The 22,257-nt window shown below is 36.5% G+C and overlaps 1 protein-coding gene and 1 pseudogene across 5 annotated transcripts in view; both read left to right on the top strand.

Annotated features, from left to right (window-relative positions):
• Window positions 1-22,257, top strand: part of ZCWPW2 (zinc finger CW-type and PWWP domain containing 2) — a 115,268-nt gene that overhangs the window by 9,708 nt on the left and 83,303 nt on the right. Inside the window, exon 2 of one of the 5 annotated variants that reach the window (XR_010384967.1) lies at window positions 14,049-14,190. The exons of 2 other annotated variants lie outside the window; for them this stretch is intronic. Coding sequence is in view for 2 of the 3 variants with exons in the window: in XM_064496815.1 (XP_064352885.1) it covers window positions 14,049-14,120 (72 nt within the window). In the remaining variant the exon portion in view is untranslated. Of the gene's footprint in view, window positions 1-14,024; window positions 22,005-22,257 lie in introns of those variants that run through there. 2 more of the 5 variants (XM_064496815.1, XM_064496812.1) reach the window with 2 other exon arrangements.
• LOC116158341 (SIN3-HDAC complex-associated factor-like) lies at window positions 10,946-13,787 on the top strand (annotated as a pseudogene).

Raw genomic sequence — 22,257 nt, 5'->3', positions numbered from 1 at the left:
GAATTCCAATATTCCTATTCTCAGTGTGTCATGCTTTCTTTGCAGATTTAGATGTGACATGAGGAAGCAGCACATTCTTAGTTTTGCATTATGCAATTTAAAATTAATTCCACTGGCACGTCCTCATTTGAAAACTCTTTAGTGATAGATGCCTTTGCTCAATATCTGCATAGTGACTTTTGAAGCATTAATTATATAGTTACTAGCACCCAGAGTAAAAAAAGTTACCACTTTTTTCTTAGAATTATGACACATTTCTGAAATGAGGAAAATAAATGACAATGTATAAATTTACATTTTTGAATGACAAGTTGAAATTCTCTAATTAAATGAACTTGAAGTTCTCCTTCCCCATCTTGTGATTTAAAGGAAGCGATCAACTTAATTGAAGATTGTTCTTCAGCAACATTGGTGGAACAGAATTTTACCTTGAAGCAAATCAACTGTGTGACTTCCTTGATAGTATAGCTTAGCTAAAGGTCACGTGTAGGGAGAAATAACTAAGCAGGTCTGAAATGAGTATTCTCCTTGTTCAGCCTACTGACATAATTCTGATTCTTTTTTTTTTTTAGTTATTTTATTTTATTTTATTGAGTTATAGTCAGTTTACAATGTCGTGTCAATTTCCAATGTAGAGCACAATTTTTCAGTTTACATAAACATACATATATTCATTGTCAAATTTTTTTTTCGCTATGAGCTACCACAAAATCTTGTGTATATTTCCCTGTGCTATACAGTATAATTTTGTTAATCTATTCTACATGCCTGTCAGTATCTACAAATTTCGATTCTTTTTTTAACACTTGGATTTGGTAGACAGTCTGAAGAACTTAATTTTAATTATTCTTGTTGGACCTGTTGTTTTATTCTCACAAGTCTCAATATTCTGAATAATACAAAATACTGGGATACTTGTAGCCATCCAATATAGACATAAATAGCGTATAAATTGATTACTAAGGTTTGAAGTTGGCACTTAGCACAATTTATCACATTTCTCATTATTTAACTTTTCCCTTGAAAAAATTTAAAGCTCAAGAACATAGTTGCTGCAAAAGATACCAGCCTTTAAATATTGCTATTAAGCTGTTTCTTCCCACTCCACTTTGATTTCTTACTTTTGTTGAGATCTATCAGTTGTCCTCATTATTAAAACAAACAAACAAAAGAAAATATTAAGCATCTTGGAGCATTTATTCAGGTGGAAGCTATCCAGCAATAACTGCATAAACTCGTCCCGGGATGATAAATTACAGTATTGCATGAATAGTATGCTCTTAATAAAGTTCTCTTGAATCGTTAGGTATAATCTAAGGTTGATATATAGGCAAAAATTTGTTAATTAGGTAAATGAATAAATAGCAAATTTTTAAATTTACAATATAGAGAAGATTAAGGACAAATGCATTTTAAAGTTTAGAAGCAAACTAAGCATTCACTTTCTGAGTTGAGCACTTGAGAAAAATCATGAAGTTTCCTCCACAAAAGAGTGCTCTCATTCTGTACTGATTTCTGCATATTTTAATTTTCTTACCTAACTATACATCTAACTCAAAAGCAATCTAGAAGAGAAGTCAAACATTTATGATATGTATTGAGTGTACCAGCGCTGAAATGGATTTTTTTCATATGCTGTTTCATCATTAAAACCATCCTGTGAATTGAGTATTATTACCATCAGTATACGTATGATAGAAGGATATTCAGATCATTTAACTGACTTGCCTTCATTTAAAAAACTCAAAGGAAGTGGAGCCAGAATTTAATCCAGAGCTACAAATGGTATTCAGCTGACACACACAGCCATCCTGGTTTTTAAATAATTTGAATATCAGTAATTCCTAGGACAGTCTTAACTTAGGCGTTCATATTATTTTCCTTATTTCATAATATAAACATTCATTCAGTGCTTCTCTTTGGCAAGCATTCTGTTAAATGCTAGGGATACAGCGGTTAACAAGGCAGACTGACTTGCCAGTGGCTCTTCCTTGTCTTGTGGAGGACTTCGTTAAATAGACAGTGTGTCAAATGGCATGGTGAGGGGGCGGGGACTCCTACTTAATCATTTTTCAGGTTGGCTTGGCCATCACCTCTCCTAAGTAGCCTGCCACTCGCCGCCTGCAAGTCGCACTTAGGTGTGCCCCGTACGCATTTGTCTCATAATATTACTTGAGAAGAGGAATCTTGTCTTTGCTTTAGCAGTATGTCTGGCTCATAGTAAACCCTCAAGAAGTGTTTTAGAACAAAGAAAAGAGAATCAAGGTCTGAAACGGCAGCACGTTAAGAGAGCAGTTTTAGATAAGTTCTTGGGTATTGAGGTGAGAAATGATGGAGATAGGTTTGTCTTTTGAGAATGAGGAGGATGGTCTGAGATTTATGAAGGTTTGGAATAATCACTAAAGGACTGCAGGAGTAAAGAGAGACTACAGAAAAAGGATAGCCTTAAAGATGTGTTGAGGGCTCATCTGAGTTTGGAGTCCATGAATTTGGAGTGGTGCCAATAGACATGACCACATAATTTCCTCCAGGAACCAACAGCTCAGACACAAGAGGTCAAAGACCAAGCCATATACCTTAAGAATGCTCTTGACCACAACTAATTGGAAAGAGAGCAAATAGTAGTTTAAACAAATAGATGTTAATTTTCTCACATACGCAGGAGACCAGATATGTAGAATGAGGGTAAGCTCCCTAAAGTGAAAAAAACAACAATAAAAAAACCAGTTTTCAGAATGTTACTATGAGTTCTTTCCTGACTATAAACAATTGGAAATAGTTTATAGATAGTTTTTTTTCCTGAAATCTTGTTTTGTACAGTAAATATTTTTTATATTTAAACTGATTGTTGAAATAAAAGTTTAGAAGGAAAATATCTCTCTGTTCTGTTTCTAAAACTTTTTGCTGTTGTTGTTTTACACTGAACATGACTAACACCAGATAACCCTTCAACATCATGAAGGAATCCAGAACATAAAAAGAAATGATTGTACACTTTTTAAATGGGTGAATTCTGTGGTATGTGAATTATGTCTCAATAAAACTGTTAAAGCAAAAGAAATAAAGAGAAAAATAAGAATTTTCCCCCATCCCTAAACCTAGCAAAACCTAAAGAATAGAAAAATTTGACCATTTGCAGTAAAGAAGACTCTTAGACAGTGCCTTCTCTAGAGGGGTGGGGATAGCTCAGTGGTAGAGCGCTTGCCTAGCAAGCATGAGGTCCTGGGTTCAGTCCCCAGTACGCCTTTAAAAAAAAAAAAACCTAATTACCACCCCCAAAAGTATACATAAAACTGGAAGGAAGGAAAAAAAAAAAGAATGATTAGAAACAAATCAAAATTAAAAAAAGAATGTGGCTTTCGGTTTTGTGCATAGAGGGGAAGGTGAATTGTATTGGATTCTAATTTCCTGCCAAAATTATTAGGTAAATCAAGTTTAATTTTTTATACCAGACTCCTTCTCCTCAATTACCTGCATACTACACATCATAACTTGCTCTGATCCCACAGTGCTTTCAAGCTTTCGCTTTCTGCATTTCTCTCCTCCCCATTCACAGGAAAATAAATACAAAACGACAACTCAAAACTTGTTTCTTCACTTCCTTACTTCATAGTTACACTTTAATGTGCTCCAGTCAGGATTTCATCCCCACCATGAACCCAGCACTGCACTCAGATCATCATTGACCTCCACGTTTAAATCCAGTGGCAGCTTCTCTGTCCTCATAACTGAAATTCCAAACGCCTAATGCAATCAACCATTCTGTCTTTCTGGAGACGTTACCAACTTTGATCCAGTTACTTAAGCTGAAAATTTAGTAGTAAATCTTGATCTCCACCTTTCCCTTATTCCTTCCATGCAGTACATCACTGAGTCCCACCTCTTCTACCTCTAAAACACACAAGAGCCCTGTTTCTACCCAGGGCCAAAACATAATCTCCTTACCTAAATATACTTTTTTATTTTTAATTTTTTTTAATTGGAAGTACTGGGGATTGACACCAGGACCTCGTGCATGCTAAGCACACACTCTACCACTGAGCTATACCCTCCCCCCAAATATATTCTTTATACTGTAATATGTTTTTAAAATATATACTTTGTAGAACAATACCATATGTACAAAAAAGTACAAAAATTATAGATGAACAGCTCACAAATTAGCACTAAGTAAATACACTTGTATGACTACATTCAGGGTCAAGATGAATCTCTTCCCCTCACTCCTTACCTGTCATGGTTTTCAGGACCCTAGAAGAACATTGCCAGCCCCACGGAAGCCACCTCATGGCCCCTCGCAATCACTGTACCCCATTGACCCAAAGCTAACAACTATTCTAACTTTTAACATCACAAATTAGTTCCACTTGTTTTAAAGCTGAATATATATGGAATCATATAATACGTATTCTTTTGTATCTGGCTTCTTTCATTCAGTATGTTTCTGAGATTCACTCAAGTTCTGTGTTGCAGGAGTGTGTTCATTTTGCTATATAGTATTGCTAAACTTGCTATTAAGTATTCTGCTATGTGAGTATACCACATTTCATTTTTCTGTTCTACATGTTATAAATATTTGAGCCATTTACAGTTTTTGGCTCTGAATGTTCTTGTACATATCTATTGAGATGGATATAAACATTAGATGTATTTACATTATGTATATACTTAGAAGTGGGTGTATTAAATTTAGTAGATAACGGAAAGCAAATTTGCCAATGGAATTACTAATCGGCAGTTCAGCCAGTTGTGTCTGAGACTTCCAGTTTGTTTTATTCCCCTGTCAACTCTTGGCAACGGCAGTCTTTCTAACATTGGCCTTGCTTGTAAGTGTGCTGTGGTGTCACATTGTAGCTTTGATTTGCATTTCCTTTACAACTCTTTTAAGTTTGAGGACGTTTTCCTATTTGTTAGTCATTTAGATTGCCTCTTTTGCAAAGTATCTGTTCAGGTCTCTTGGCTTTTTTTTTCTATTTGGTTCTCTGATTTTTTTTTTTTCTAGTTGACAGTAGATCTGTACAGGAAATCTTCCATGCACCTGTTACCTGTCATGCTAGCCTCGTTTTTGTCCTTCAGATAGGCCAAAAATGTCCTCTTTTCAAGCCTCTTCATGGGTCTTTGTGGTTCTACATGAATTTTAGAGTTGTATTTTCTGTGTTTATGAAAAATGCTACAGGGATTTGATAGCGATTGCATTGAATCTGTAGCTCCCTTTGGGTAGCATGGACATTTTAACAATATTCTTCCATTCCACGGACACTGGATATCTTTCCATTTATTTGTGTCATCTTCAATTTCTTTCGTCGGTATTATATAGACTTCAGTTTACAGATCTTTCACCTACGTGGTTAAATTTATTCCTAAGTATTTTATTATTTTTGAAGCTCTTGTAAATGAGATTGTTTTCTTGATTTCATTTTTGGATAGTTTGTTGTTAGTGTAAAGAAATGCTACTGATTTTTGTATGTTGATGTAGTCCTGAATTTAGCTGTGCCTCATGTTAGCCATACTGCTCACTTTTGATATATGAACCAGTAGGTTTTTTTCTGTTTTCTTTCCTTTTTATTTTAATTTTCTAATATTTTGACTTAAACTACCACTTGCATCAAAATGAATCCTAGCTGATACAATATAGTTTCAATAATAACATCGTATACATTTATAATCTTGCTTTTGCCCTCATAGTATTTTACTTGAATACATAAATATAAAATTAATACATTTTAGCTAACACATTTGTTAATAATTTGCATTTTTAAAAAATGTAAATATCAACTTCAAATATATTCGTCTTATTATAAGTCTCTAGATCCTTTAGATTCTTCCTGCAATATAACATTTTTACAACTTTTCCATTTCATTTTTGAGAGTTCCTTTGCCTGTCAGAATGTTTCAGTGTTTGAAAATGTGAGAAAACTGTCTCTCAAATTTTTTTCTTCAATAACGTGTCTGGTCAGACTACATGAAAGTGCTTTTGTTGACATTTTCTGTGCTGCCTTTTCTTTTCTGGAATTCAGCAACTTTTACTTTAGCCATGTCAAGGTAGAAGCTGTGAGCCTTTTTTTGTGTTTCACATTTTCTTTTGGCTTACCAGAAACAATTTATATTCAAAAGATTAGTTCTCAATTATTGCAACTCACTATGCAATAGTAGGCTATTGCTGATAGACTTGGAAATACTTTATTCCTATCTCATTTTATTTTAAAAACAGTTCTAGTTTTGAACATAGAGATTATTCAGTTCTCATAAAATGATATTTAGATTAATTTTTAATTTACATAACACTAATTATGGCCGTTAGTAATTATAAGAATACTAGTTAAATCATATCTAAAATTGTAAAGAGGTATTAAAATAAAAATGCATATTCTTATTTTATTTTTAAAATTAAAAAAAAATAAGCCAATGTAGTATTGAGGTGGGGGGTTATTTATTTATTTATTTATTTATTTATTTAGCAGAGGCACTGGGGATTGAACCCAGGACCTTGTGCATGCTAAGCATGCGCTCTACCACTGAGCTGTATCCTCCCGCCATTGTGTGTTCTTATTTTAAGTTAATCTTCCTGTTTCTGTTAACTTATATCACTCACCGTATATTATAAACAGGATACATATTCTAACAACATGCTGTGATGTTAAGTATTTAAAGTTAAGATTCACAAACATTAAATAGCCACAATACTAGTAAAGTTTAGTTTACTATAATTTTTTAATTAATTGGAGCTATTTTAAAATTTGTATTTTTAATGCCAAGTTCAGATAATGGTATAATATACTTGATAAGTGTATTTCAAGTATATTCTGCATATAAGAGCAGAAGACTCCCTGATAGCTTGGCATTGTGAAGGCATTATTTGGAATATTGGAAAATTAACATGGGAAATATAATAAAAGGAAGATGAACGGTTCCATTTTTAGCACACTGGCTTAAATTTGCAAACAACAGGTTTATTCTGATATATCTTAGCGTTAACCTAGCCTATGAGCTAAGGTCAAATCTGTGTATGTGTGTGTATGCATGTGTGAATGTGCTTATGATCGATCCTGGATGAAAATAATACTGGAATTCGTAGAAATATTTCCTATCTGAGGTCGTTAGCTAAGGTGGGGAGGCAGAAGGGTATGTTTTCAAGAGGAGAAATTGTGTGGGTGAATGAGAAAGGAAACTGAAAGGGAGCTGTGGTAGGATTATGGAGAAGTGTTGAGTAGCCTTTTGAGGTTTGTAGTCACAAATTTACAACTAAATCAGGCTGGGAGATTTGGGAGGAAATCAGGACACTGAGTCGTCTCTGTGCCCCAAGTTCTCCCTGACAGTCCTCACTGCCTTCTCTAAGACTTACTCCTTGTTAGTAGGAAAGAGTAATTTATTTAGTAATTCTTCTCTAGGTGAACATTTCCTGCACTAACCTGATCTTGTCATTTCTAATTCTTCATTTTTATTCCTCCACTCCTTGCTGGAGTGCCCATTTCAAAAATCTCAAAATATGAATATGTAGGCAGATTATTTTCCCTTTACTTTGCTACGTGGATGTTAACTTGACCTAAGAATCCCAACAAATCTTCACGTTTAAGTGTATAGTTCTTTGAGGAGGGTGCAGTGTGGAGTAGGGGGGAAGACAGAGCCTAAAATACTGCTACAGAAGTAGTTCTTTGTGGCTTTGAGCTCACTGTGAATTCCAAATTCTAGACTCTTACAGATCCTCACTTAATCTCCAGCATTTTTCAACTTCTGGGGCCTGACACTGTTAGAGCACTTAGTTTATTCTAGCCATAATTCAAATGCCTTTTCCACCCTCGCTGGCAGTGTTCCTTATTAATGCTGGCAGTTGATGACAATAAACACCCCTACTGTGGTTCCAAAGCCTGCTGAATGCCTACAGCATGGTATACCAATCTCCATGGTTTCAGTCACAGCCAGTCAAAAGAGGGAGGAACCCTGAACCAGTCTAATTGTTTCCTCCTCAGACCTCCCCTTTCAGACCAGGAAAGACACCATCTCGAACAATTACATATCTTTGAAGCCTAGATTAAAATGATTTTTTAGTTGTAATTCCCCAAGAGAGTACTTTCATTCAGTGAAATCATGTGATGCTGCCTAAAACTGGTTTCCATCTGTAAATATCTAATCTTGAGGCCTGAATTCCCAATTAAAATCCACTTTTTTTAATGTCTTACAGTAATTTTTGGAGAAACCTAGTCCCCTGGATGGTTATGGTGAAGGTTAATTTGTGGCTTTGTCTTCGGGTGATGATTTAATCTGAGGTAGAGCTACCATTGGTCCCAAATCCCATCTGGTAGTCCTTCACATATTCCTCAGCTTTGAGGCTTTCTTGTTCCCATCCTGATAAGACCAGCTCAGTGTCACATTTAAAAAAATACAAATTCTGTTTTTAAACACATTGAATATTAAGACCTAAATGTAAGACTGAAAACCATAAAACTCCTAGAAGACAACATAGGCAAAACAATCTTTCAAGTAAATCATAGCAATATTTTTTTTTTTGGCTCTGTCTCCTAAGGCAAAAGAAATAAAAGCAAAAACAATGGGACCTAATTAAACGTAAAAGCTTTTGTACGGCAAAGGAAACCATCAACAAATCAAAAAGAAAACCTACTGAATGGGAGAAAATATTTGCAAATGCTATGACTGATAAGAGGTTAATAACCAAAATATATAAACAGCTCATGCAACTCAATATCTGCAAAACTGAACAACCTGATTAAAAAATAGGGAAAGACTCGAATAGACATTTTTCCAAAGAAGACATACAGATGGCCAACAGGCATATGAGAAGATGCTCAACACCACTAATAATCAGAGAAATACAAATCAAAACCACAATGAGATATCACCTCACATCTGTCAGAGTGGCTATCATCAGAAACACCACAAATAACAAATGTTGGTGAGGGTGTGGAGAAAAGGGAACCCTAGTTGGCGGGAATGAAAATTGTTGCAGTCACTACGGAAAAGAATATGGAGGATTCTCAAAAAACTAAAAAGAAAACTACCATGTAATCCAGCAATTCCACTCCTGGGTGTATATTCAAAAAAAGTAAAAACACTAATTCAGACAGATACATGCACCCCAGTGTGCATAGCAGCACCATTCACAATAGCCAAGATGTGGAAGTTTCTAAGTATCTATCATGACATCATGAATGGGTAAAGAAGATGTATATATATACAATGGAATATTATACAGCCATAAAAAGAATGAAATTCTGCCATCTGCAACAATGAACATGGACCTAGAGGGTATTATGCTTGAAGTAAATCACAGAAGGACAAAAACTTTATGTTATCACTTATATGTGGAATCTAAAACATAAAATGAATGAATACAACAGAATAGAAACAGACTCACAGATACAAAGAACAAATAGTGGTTACCAGTGGGAAGAGGGAGGGGGAATGGACAAGGTAGGAGTATTGGGATTAAGAGGCACAAACTGCTAGGTATAAAACAAATAAGCAACAAAGATATATTGTACAGCACAGGGAAGCAGAGACATTATTTTGTAAAAACTGTAAGTGGAATATAATCTGTAAAATTACTGAATGACTATGTTGTACACCTGGAACTAATATGATATTATAAATTATAAATTAACTATACTTCTATAAAAATATAATTTAACTATGTTTCAATAAAAATATAATTCAGAAAATCAAATGCAAAAAGTAAAAGAAAAATTAGAAAGTAGACTGATGGTATGATGCTAATTGAATATATGAACAAATTAGAGATTCAAATACAAGAATTTTTATATGCTAAATAACTCAGTATAGTTGAATCATCTCTTTTAAAGTTTTTTCATGATAATTGTCAGTATTTTCTATTCAAAATGTATATTATTAAGTATACTTTAAGACAAAATAAAAGACCTTAATGAGTTCAAGAAAAAAAGTGTACTACTATGGAACTCTAGAGAGAACATTCTAGAATCCTCTCTATGGGGAATGGCTGGTTGGTAGGCAGTCCTGGAGGGTGGTGGCAGAGCCCTAGGGGTGCTGAGTGGGATGAGTGAGCAGCCAGGCCAGTCTTTGCTCATCTTTCACTGACCGTGTCTTCACTAAATCAGGACATTTACTAAATATTTAGTAAATGATACTCTGACGCAGGTAACTATTAGGCCCTTAGTGTGATATGAACTAAGTTCATGAGCCTCAACTGCCTTCTAATAAAGTAGAATTTTTCCTAAGCATAAAAAAAAGAAAAGCATTGAGTGTTAATTTCAGCCTTTATAAAGTCTCTTGAAGGGGCGGCAGAGGAGGAAGTCCTTCATTTAATACGAAGTAGACTTTTAAAAGTTCGCTTTATCCAACTGTCCTCAGAGTTCCAAACCTTGCAGGAATTATTTGCCTCTTTCCCTCAAATTTCATTAACTTTTTTGTTTGACTGATCACATCCTTACTTCATTCCCTCTTGTCTCCTATGACCTCTCAAATCTAGTGTTAGAACACCTTCCTGTTCTTTCTTCTGTAAGGAGCATTTTCAGCTCCTCCACGTCTGCATTTTTACCCATCAGCCGACGAAGTCCCCGGGAGCAAATAAAAACTTTTTCTTAGAAATACAAACTGAGGAGCGGAAGGTGAAGCTGTATTTTTAATCTTTATGTTCTTGTACTCTGTGTCCCACCAAGTGGTACAGTATGCATTTAGATCCTAAACATTTTCTTGTAATGCCACTTTACCTCGCCCGCAGCCATGGATACTGCTCCTTAGGCTTTTGAAGCTTTGCTGTCTGCTACTTCTTTGTTAAAAACAAAACCAAAAAAATCCCAGGGAAAACTTCAGGACACAGTCTTCCTAGATACAGCAGTTTTGGGGGTAGGGGGAGGACTGGACATGGGGTGGGGGGTATTGTTACTGAGTGTGGAATGGCTGCTTTTGGAAGACTCTTTCTAGAAGAAAAGATGTTTAGTTTTACAAGCCAAAAATGGACTGCCGATCTCTGGTTCTCAACGTGGTGACGGTAAATGCTGAAAGCACTTTCAGAACTCTTTGCGGTTACACGAGACCTCTTTGGAACATGTTTGCGTGGCTGAGTACTGCTTGTGAAAAGACAGGAAAAGCAGCCAGCAGGATAAAAAACAAAGCCAAAAACCAGAGTCACGTGGTAGACACCAGGGCAGGACCCAGTCTGAACTCCACATGGAAACCAAAGGAAGTGGAAACTGCCTCAAACGGGATGAAGAGGCAACCAGATCAGGAAACTGCAGGAAGAATTTGAACATCACGATTCTGATGCCCACAGCCCCCCCCTCAAGTACTTCTCCAGCCAGTCTCCTTGTTGCAGTTACCAGTCAGATGAGGGCTCTGATGCGGAGATGGTTTGTGGTTCTAACGAAACACCTGTCTTCCCCGTTTTAACCTCAGGTGCTGGAAAAGGTAAAAAGTATGTTGCCGGTTTATCTATAAAGGCATTTTGGGGAGGTCCTCCTTAACACACATCTATTTAAGCCTTACTGTACCGGTAGGAAAGCAGCTTCTGAGAAGCTGGAGGAGCAGGGGCCAGAGCCTCCTCCCACTCACTCCCACTGAGGAGTGGCGACTGGGGTTGAGACTGAAGGGGAACAAAACCTGTTTACATTTTGGAAAGGCAGAAGTGGCTGTATGCATTTTCTAGGGCGGTCATAACAAAGTTCTGCAGACTAAGTGGCTTAAACAACAGTCTGAAATCAAGGTGTCGACAGGCTTGGTTCCTTCTGAGATCCTTGAGGTGAGGATGTGTTTCAGCCTCTCTCCTTGGCTTGTGGACGGTGGTCTTCTCCCTGTATCTTTTACATTGTCTTTCCTTGGTACTTGTCTGTGTCCCAACTTCCTGTTCCGGTGAGGACACCAGTCAGATTGGATTAAGACCCAGGCTCATGACTTCATTTCCATTTAACTACCTCTTTAAAGATCCTGTCTCCAAATACTTCATTCTGAGGTACTGGAGTTTAGGACTTCAACATATAAATTGGGAGTAAAGGAAGACAGTTCAGCCCTTAACAGTGGCTATCCTGTTTCTCATTTGGATGCTTGCTCTTCTGCCGAAAGACAATTTCTAGAATGATTTCCAATTGGTTCTTCTTGTCTCCATTCCCACAGGTTCTAAAGCCAGTATCTAGTTTACTAAAAGAGAAAAAATTATACATTATATTTAAGATCCTGATTATTTCGTAGGAAAGCTGAATGCGGCAATAAAGTGCTCTTAAGTCTCTAAATTCCCTTCTAATGAATGAAATTACGGAAATGTCAGAGGACAGAATAGGATTAATTGTATGATAAACCATCTGTGCTTTTATCCTTCTATCTTGAGAAGCAGTCAGTGGTTAAGGCATTTTCCAGAGACGATTGTTTTCCCTCCTAATACTAAATTTGTAATAACTCAATTTCATAGTCCTGTCACTACAAGTATTTGTTCACAATTTTGAATTAAAATTTGCCAAGGTTCTGATCACTCAAACCTTTACTACTGAAATATTAATCAGGACACACTAAGCTTTCTAGTGTAAATACCTTGAAGGAGAAAGTAATTCCTAAAGACACAGAGAGGTAACTTGACTGTTTATGTTGCAGCCGGTGTCACCTCTCCCTGTGTTAATATTTGATAAGGTGTTTAATTTAAATGAGACTTCTAAAGCAGAACCAAAGCTCCTCGTTGGGAAAACTCGCATCTTTTAAGATAAAGGATCCTGTGTAACTAGCACCAAAGCAATATCACATAGTAGCTAATATATTCTATTAAAATGTTACACTATATGAAAAAAATAAAATGTATAGGTGTTCAAGATGACACAGTAGAAAGGTTAATGCTTCTTGGGGTACATTTCTTAGAGTTTACCATGTATGTAAATGGTTGACTTTTGTTTGTATTATGTGACTGATGACTTCGCTGGAAACCTGCACAAGTCACGTTTAGTTCTTCAGTTGACTTTGTTAAGTATTTACCGGGCATTTGGTTTGTTTTAACCTGTTAGGATTTTTTTTTTTTTTCATTTTATATTCAAGAAAAATTCTACTCGAAGAAAGGAGGTGTGTAGTAATGCTACGCGGGCTGATTTGGGGATGGATGGCTTCTTTTTAGTCAGGCTTTCTAAACATGGAGATGTTGGGGGGATTAATGAATCCTGAAAGTGGAGTTCTTCAATTCTAATAGCTTCATTAAAAGCCTCTCATCTGAGCCCAAACCAAAGTACTCTCACTGCTGCTTTTCTGAAAGTTCAAGAAAAAAAAAAACTTCACCAGTTCAGACTTTTTATAATGAGGCAAGAACATCTTGCCCACCTTATGAAAATGTGACTCAGTGCTTAATTTTAAAACTGGATTTAAAATATTGGATAGTATAAATAATGATAGGCAGTGAGTCATTTTTATGGGTATCCTATAATTTTATAATTATTAATCTAAAATTAAAATTCTGTACTTCTTCCTTTTGGAAAAACCTACATACTGCATGTCACAGTATACACAAACTACATAGTGAGTTGGCTGGCTCTCCCATGCCCTTTGAGGTATGAGAATCTTGCCCATTACCTTCCCTCTCCTGATTTCTATTTGAATTTAATTTTGTACGTTTTAACTGGTCTTGGTAGAATGTACTCTAATATGAACCATCTCTACTTCTGTATTTTTTTGTTACTAGACCCAGCCACAGTCTTGTTTCCCCCCTTCCACCCCTCTTACTTGTGGAATGTTCTATATCTGGTCACATAAATTTGTAATGTATTAGAAATTATGGATCTGTTTGGTGTTTTTTATGTTGTTAGATACTAATACTCAGTCTTTTTGTAGGAAATTAAATATCTTTATTTTAGTCTCACTACAACATTTTAAAAATAATATAAATAGAAAAGCAACCTTGAGGCTTCTCTGCTTTCATGATGCTTTCTGAGTATGTTCACTTCATACTCTCTGTATTCTGAATATTAATCCATATGAAAATATTTCATCCTTGTCTTTTTCTTGCCTTTCAGTTTACTTCATACATTGATTGATTGATTGATTGATTTCAGTTTTAGTTACACAGAGGTTTAATCTCACCATGTTTGTTACAGAGTCCAAGCTCCTTCTGCTCGCCACATGACAGGCGAATAAATCGGGAGACAAGGTGCTGGGGCAAGGAATAGAGACTTTATTCATAAAGCCTGCAGCCAAAGAAGATGGCAGACTAATGTCCTGGAGAACCATCTTCCGCAAGTCAGTATTCAGGCTCATTTTATACAAAAAAGGGGAGGGGTGTGGTTGGTTGTTTCAAACTTCTTGGTGTAGGAATTCTTTGTTCTTGGAATCCTTTGTTCTTGTAACTGTCCGTGTAGGTCAGGTCATGGTGCCCCTGTAAAACCTCCAACAAAACAAACGTTATTTTCTGTTCTGCAACTTGTTGTCTTTATATGAATGAAAAAGTGTTAATATCCAAAAGTTTTAATATCCTTAAAGGGCAGAGTCTTGAGAGCAGGCTCTCCTGTCTATTTCAGGTTCTAGGCAACATTCTGTTACAAGAGGTGCAGAGCCAGCAAGACTAAGCCTAGGAAACAGGGCACAGGGTTAAAGCCAAAGGAACAGGTCTGATATGGAGTCAGATTTATTCTTTTCTATTACATGTACAAGTTTATCAGTCTTTCCTTTATGACTTTTTTGTGTCTTACGTACAAATGCATTTTTTACTTCAATGCTGTGTATGATATTTTACATTACTGTTTAGTCAGTCTGGAATTTATTTTTATAAATGGTGCCGGGTTGAGATTGAACTCTATTTTTTGTTGTAAAAAAGGATGAATGAATGTTGAATTCCTCCCATGCTTTTGGGAGAGTAACTATTCAGATGATCACATATGGTTTTCCTTCTCTAGTCTATAAGGTGGCACGTCATGCAAACAGTGCAAGTGGCCAAGCAGCCCATGTATCAGACTTGCTGTTGTAGTACTTGCTAGAGAATGCACACTTAGGTGGGTGGTGAGCCTCCGTCTCCTCATTCCCCTCTGACGCAGAACACAGCAATCTGTTAGGGCCATAGGACACATACCAGTAGAGACCCTTGACCGTTGAACTATGGCGCTTTTCATGAGTAATTAGAGAAGCACCACCTTCTCCCCTGGCATGATCAGGGACAGTATGCAGTAGTAATGAAATGTGGCAGAACTTTGGTTCAAGTACTTTCCTGACAGTATGGCATTCAAGGTGGATAGGAAAGCTAAGACTTGTGATTACAGTTGTAAGAAGCTGCAAGTTAGCACACGCCTAACTTGCAGTAGGGCACACCAGTATACACGATCGGGTTAGTACCATCCCCTTCCCTGGCGTGAGGAGGTAGGACTGGGGTCCACATTTTGTAGTTGACCAGTATTGATTGCCTCAGGCTCTGGGCCATAACCAGATTCCATGGAGCTTTGAAAGATGCTACATTTCAGAGAAGACAGCTTGGAGGGGACCAGTGTTGGACTAATTAACTCTTATTTCTGATTGCCTGTGTGGCCATGATCAGTTTTTTCCTTAATATTCTGATAGATCTGATTTACTTTACAGATCTGATCTGCTTTAGCTAGGATTTTTTTAAATCTTCCTTCCAAAATGAGATTAACATAGACTTTTCTTATGCTCTGCTTATCTGGCTTTTAAGATCTCCTTTGGGTTAAATATATACAAGCTATCCTCTAGGAACTTTTACATTTTGCTATAGTTCTACAGCTGTATTTCTAATATGATTTATTTCTGACTTTTCTTCTTTTGAAGAACCAACTTTGGATTTATTGATTGTTATGGAATGAATGTTTGTGAGCCTCCCAAATTCATATGCTGAATCCCTAATCTCCAGTGTGGCTGTCTTTGGAGAAGGAGCCTCTAAGGAAGTAATTAAGGATAAATGAGATCATAAAAGTAAGGGCCCAATATGACAGAATAAGTGACTTTATAAGTAGAGGCACCAGAAAGCTCTCTTGCATGCTTCTGTGCACGCACACTCTCTCTCTCTGCTCATGCACCAAGGAGAGGCTGCGTGAGAGGGACCATAGTGAAAGGTAGCCATCCACAAACCAGGAAGAGGGCTCTCACCAGAAGCCACATCAGCCAGGCCCTTGATCTTGGATTTCCATCCTCCAAAACGGTGAGAAAATAACTTTGTTTTCTGTTGTTGAAGACGGTTGTTGAAGCCACCCAGTTTCTGGGTTGTTTGTTTGACTGTCTGTTTTAATGACAGTCCACATTGATCAACTCTGTTGGTTATTTATGTGTTTTTCTCTTGCTGGTTTCCTAGTGTATTCATTTCTCTTATACGTCATTTTTTTAAATGTAGGTTTCATTCCATGAAAAACTCTTGGCTCAGTCTTGCAGTTCATTTATTTTTATTTTGACAGTGTATCGATTGTTTTTTTTTTTAATTTCAGCGGTCAGAATTTAAATTTCCGTAATATTCTGTTGATTCTTTTAAAGAAATGAATATCCTTTCATATCTTTCTGGAGTTAGTAGACATTCTAAAATGCCATCTTGTTTAGTTTATAAAACTTGTGTTTCATAGGTAATGAATGTTTTCTTTGGTTGGGTTTGTTCTCTCTCTTCCATTATTGGATTTTTTTCTTTAATTTTTGTGATTTGAGTGCTCAGCTGTGTATTTGGGATTGTTTATAAACTCTCTGTTTACTTTAGCTTTTCTCCAAATACGGAAGGAGGAGTGGTAGGACCAAATTCCTAGATGGGGTGAGCCAGTGGCTTCTTCTGGGTCATGAGAACTCTATTCTTCCTGGGTGTTGCTAGCCTCCTGAAGCCCCTGTTTTACCCCTTCACCCCAGGGTTGGTTGGCTCTGCTCTACCTGACAATAGACATCGCTTTGCTTACTGCCTGACCCAAAGAGAGGTGACCCTCACTCTCTTGGCTGTCCCAGACCTGTCCTATATTCATTATCTGACACTTGTAGGCTTAGCATACCCTCGGACCAGCTTCCATCTTTGTAGGCGTTTTCATCTGTGCATGTTTTGGGCTGTGGCTTCCTTCTCTTCATTCCCATCTATCTTCTTTCATGGGAGGAATCCTCCTAGTTTCTGGACACCTGAAGGTACTGCCTGCTTTTTAAAAAAAAAAATTTTTTTTTAGAAGATATGGAGATAGGTACACTCTTCTGTGATTTTCTGGCACTTGGGGTGGCATGAGAAGCTCTGGCGTGTATTCAGTCTCCCATCTTGAACCAGTCTCTGAGACAGCTAAGTTTAAAAAGTTGTTTTATTTTGATATAATGTCATGTAAAGAAAAGTTTGAAGAATAGAAGGAAGAATTTCCAGTTGCTTTACACTCAGATTTCCCCAATATTCTCAATGGTAATATTTAAAAATAATGATGTAGGAATGTATATTCAGTATATAATTGGGTATGTATATTGAATCATTTAAGAGTAAGTTGTAGTGGTATTACTGAAAATAGCAGATTAGGGAATTTAAAATCAATCCCTTCACTAAAGCAATGATTAAGCTGGCAGAAACTGTTAGACTTAACTTTTTTGGACTTCTGGAATCTAATTTTGGAATCTAATAAAAACATGACAACACCCAGAAGAGTGCTTACTAAAGCAGGCAGCTGCTCATTTCAGTAAGTGAGCCATGTGACGCTTTTACTTACCCACTGTGTTAGGGTATTCCAGAGGAACAGAACCAACAAACGGGATGTGTGTGTGTGTCTGTGTGTATATACACACTATATATGTGTGTATGTGTGTATCTGTATATACATATAGAGAGAGGGAGAGAGCAATTTATTTTAAGGAACTGGCTCATACAATTGTGGTGACTTGGTAAGCCCCCCCCACCCCCCACCCCCCCCAAAAAAATCTGCTGGGGTAGACCAGCAAGCTAGAGACTCAGTGGAGCGTTGCATTTCAAGTCCAAAGGCAGTCTCCTGGCAAAATTCCTTCTTGCTTGGAGAAGATCAGTTTTTGATCTGTTAAGGCCTTCGACTGATTGGCTGAGGCCCAGCCACATTGTGAAGGATAATCTGCCTTACTCAAAGCCCAGTAATTTAAATGTTAATCTCATCTTAAAAAACACCTTCACAGAAACATCCAGAATAATATTTGACCGAATATCTGGGTACCCTGACCCAGCCAAGTTGACACACAAAACTAACTAACAATGGTTAGTTTTAATAGCCACTTACTGTCCCCGTTCCCAGCGCACAGGTGGCCATGGGAATGACAGTTAGCATTCCTGGTGTAACTTGCTGGTGCCAGAGAGGTTGACCACACTTGGCAAGGAATGCAGTCTTTACAAAGAGTAGGTTGCAGATATGATTTGTCTTTACCACTTGATACTTCAGTATGTTATTTCCAAAAACAAGAAATTATTTTTATTATTACATGACTATAATATAGTTCTCCAAATCAGCAATTTAACTGTGATGAAATACCATTACTATCTGCATACATTTTAAAGGCTTTTGTCACATACTTCAAAATTTCTCTCCCCAAGTGTCCACGAATTTCCGTTTTTGTCAGTAGTACGTGAGAATTTCAAATAATCCTTTACCATTTTAAAATCATAGACTAATGTAGTTTTAAACTTTGCTAGATTGATATACAGTATCTTCAGATTTATCCCAGTAGAACCCCTATCTCTTTTTGCTATTGTAGACCTTACCTTCCTTCTCTGTATTCTCTAAGAATAAAAAAAAAAAAAGTCCAACTCTGGAAGTATTGGGGAGAACTTCCAAACTTGATTGTCCCTAGTATAAACGCTGTTCTTTTATTTTTATTACAATCATTATTCTCTACTACATATGCTTATTTTTTTAATTTATCTTTACAACTTCTCTATAAAATAGTAATTTTGCAGATAAAATTATGAGGTTAAACGTCTTTCCCAAAGCTATACAACTGGTAATTAGTTGATTCTGGACTCCTCATGGACTTCCTGACTTCAGAGCTGATCACATTACATTGGGCTGGTTAGTGAGAAGGACAGTGAAACACTCAATGAACATTTGCCGAAGGGAATTCATACCTGCTGTATTTAATTGTCTTGAAGATAGTGATAAAAGCATATTTCATGAAAGACGATGGCAGATACCAGACTGAAGGCCCCAGATGGGGACTGAAGGTGATGAAGAGTGTTGAATGTTAATAATTGACAAGAAATACACCTTTTTCTAACTTGATTGCCAAGTTAAGAGAAATTATATGTGAACTGAAGACAGAAGAAACACTGAAAACCAGCACATGCTGCAAAGCAAATAAAATATAGTAAGTCTTGAGAGCTGACAAGACTTAACACAGATGTGATGAAAGGGTGGCTAGTGAAATGTGGGCTCTGAGACGTGCTTCAAAGGAACATAGCCGAGGAGCTAATGGTCCTGCAGGCGGAGTAGAGGATTTTTGAGGAAGAACAGTCAGAAAGCATAAATCAAGAAGTAGGAAAGGGGGACGATGTTTTAGAAACCGTCTAGCCCCACTTTCTTTACCTTACGGATTATAGAGCTAGGAAGTTGCATAGCCAGGATGAGAAACTACGTTTTTGACACTGAGTCCTGATCTTTTTCTCCTCTCTCTTGAATATTATGAAATTTTAATCCAGAATATTAAAATTACCTTTTTCATCACTTCAGATTATCTTTGGAAGTAGGCGGGTTTGGTATTACAGTTGTACAGCTGTTGGTTACACATGACATGTTACCTAGAAATGGGAATGATGAAAATTGAAATTCTAATGCTGAAATGCACCGACTCTGAGGACACTCATCCAGTAACCATTACTTTTGTCAAACCCAGAAGACTTGCAGCATCTGGGTTAGTCGGTAGTTAAAAATGTATGCACTTCCTGTAACAACAATGTTGGCGATCAAAAGAATAAGGACAACTTTTTCATTTGGAAGAACAGTCATTATTTTTCTCATTCACATACAGACAATAAAAACAATTTCTATTATAAGCATCCATTTATCTTTACTCCTATCCTGTACGTATTTATTCACACTGTCCCATTATATTCTGAGATTATTCCGAACTCCTTGGTTATGTTGTAATTTTCCCATCTGGGATGCATCAGTCACAAATAAAGAACGTAAACATTGTAATAAAAAGTGATGCTTCATAAGAATTCATATTGGCTGTACTCTATCTTTGAGACCTTTGTTCTGTTGAACAATGGAATGATGTAATAATTCAATTCAAGAAGACTTGATCTCATTTTCTAATTTTTTTCTGCTATAACATTCTTAAATAACATTCATGGAATACAGAAATCTTTGGAGAACTTATATAAAGTCCATATGGACTTTTCTTATTTTCTTTACCTCATGAATTTCACTTTAATGCTACAAATATCTGTAGCAATTGTGCTATATTAAGTTATTTAGAACTGTTTGGTGGGGTTCTGCTGACTTTGGTGGTCTCTTTAATAAATTCAATTTAAGTAGTAATGCATTGTAATGTATTGTTATAAATAAAAAATTACTCACTAATCCCTTTCCCATCTGTTAGTATATTTAGCCAGTTCCCTCTGCCCCACAGAAATATAGAAGAAATTGAGCAAAATTAGGGAAGTGATATGAACGACTCCTTCATGTTAAAGCACTATTTAGGCATTTTGAGATCAACACAGAGACAACAATGTTTTCATCATCAACTCATTTATTGCTGGAGGTACAAAAATAATGCCTCTTCCCTGGGAGAGCTTAAGTGCAGTGGTGGGAATTAGACAGGAACGTCATTATAATATGTAGCAGAATGTTGTCAGTACCTGAAGTTAAGAGGACGGGAAGGTCAAGCAGGGGGAAATTGCAGCCAGTTGGGGATATGCGGAAAGACTTCTGGAAAGACACGGTGTTTAAGGTGGGTCTTGAAAGTAGGCAGTTTGCAGATAATGATGGAGTAAGAAGAAGAGCATGAGCAATGGTATAGAGACAGAACGCACTGGGTGTGTTTGGGAAGTATCAAATAATGTAAGCTGATGCTGTCTGGAAGACTAATAAAGAATGTAACGCTAGCAACCATTTAATGAGCACCCATTGCATGCTCTGCTTCTTGCCACGTACCCTATGTGCATTGTTTTATTGAACTTTTACAACGTTCTATGAGGTGGTGTTAGCGTTATTCCTGCTTTCCAGATGGAAAGATATTAAATGATTTTGCCCACAGTCATACAGCTGTTAACTTTGTGTTCTTAGATCTTAATCAAGGTCTGACTGGTAATAAAACCCATACTCTTAACTACTTCACTGTAGAGTTGCACTGTGGAGAATTCAAATACAGAGTGGGGACCTTATTTCCAATTATGTTAGCAATGGGAAATAATACGTTTTTTTAGCAAGAGGATCCATTATTGAGAGTTTATAAGATTAACCTATTATCAGTGAGTTGAAAATTAACGTGAGGAGAGAGGAAGTAGACAGATTGGTCAGTTGGCTGTTTATAGCAGTCTAAATGAACTAATGAGAAACTGAGCTAGGTTTGTAGCAGTAGGATTGGAAAGGTGGGAACACAGGCAGAAACCTTTTCAATTTTGTAAGTTGTAACAAAATGACAGCTTTAAATTTACATAGAGGGGATGAGGAAGTAGGCAGTTTCAAAGTTGACCCTGGATGAAATTTGAGTCTAGGTAACAGTAATGAGAGAGAAACTGTTTTGAAGGAAAAGAAAACTTGATTTGGCCCAAATTGAGGGTGCTTGAGTAAATCCAGGTGTCAAAATTATTTGGAATGTAGATGTGAAGATGAGATTTCAGATGGAGTTCAGGGATTAAGATGGAGATTTGACAGCTGTTTGCATAGGAGAGGGAGTCAAAGCTATTTGAGTGAAATCCCCAAGGAAAAGAATGTAGAAAGAGAAGTTTGAAGACAGAACCTTGGAAAGGCCTACATTTAGGGCCTAGAGAGAGACAGAGGAACTAGTAAAGAAATCAGTAGTGGGTAGAGGTTTAAGGATAAGTTTAGGATTAACAGATACACTATTACTGTATATAAAATAGATGAACAGCAAGGACCTACTGTAGAGCACAGGAAACTATAGTCAGTATCTTGTAATAACCTATAATGAAAAAAATCTGAGAATATATATATATATATATATATATATATATATATATATATATATATATATATATACTGAATAACTTTGCTGTACACCTGAAACTAATACAACATTGTAAATCAACTATACTTAAATAATAAATAAATAGACACCATAATTAATTAATTAATTAGGATTAAAGGATTAGAAAACCTTTGGTCTCTTTAAAAAATAAATTTAAAAACCAGATGGTCAGTCATTTAAGAGCTGAGAAACTGCCTA

Source organism: Camelus dromedarius, chromosome 17, assembly GCF_036321535.1.
Source record: "Camelus dromedarius isolate mCamDro1 chromosome 17, mCamDro1.pat, whole genome shotgun sequence".
Lineage (NCBI taxonomy): Eukaryota > Metazoa > Chordata > Mammalia > Artiodactyla > Camelidae > Camelus > Camelus dromedarius.
The sequence above is the reverse complement of the archived record's forward strand: the minus strand, read 5'-3'. Positions and strand labels throughout refer to the sequence as shown.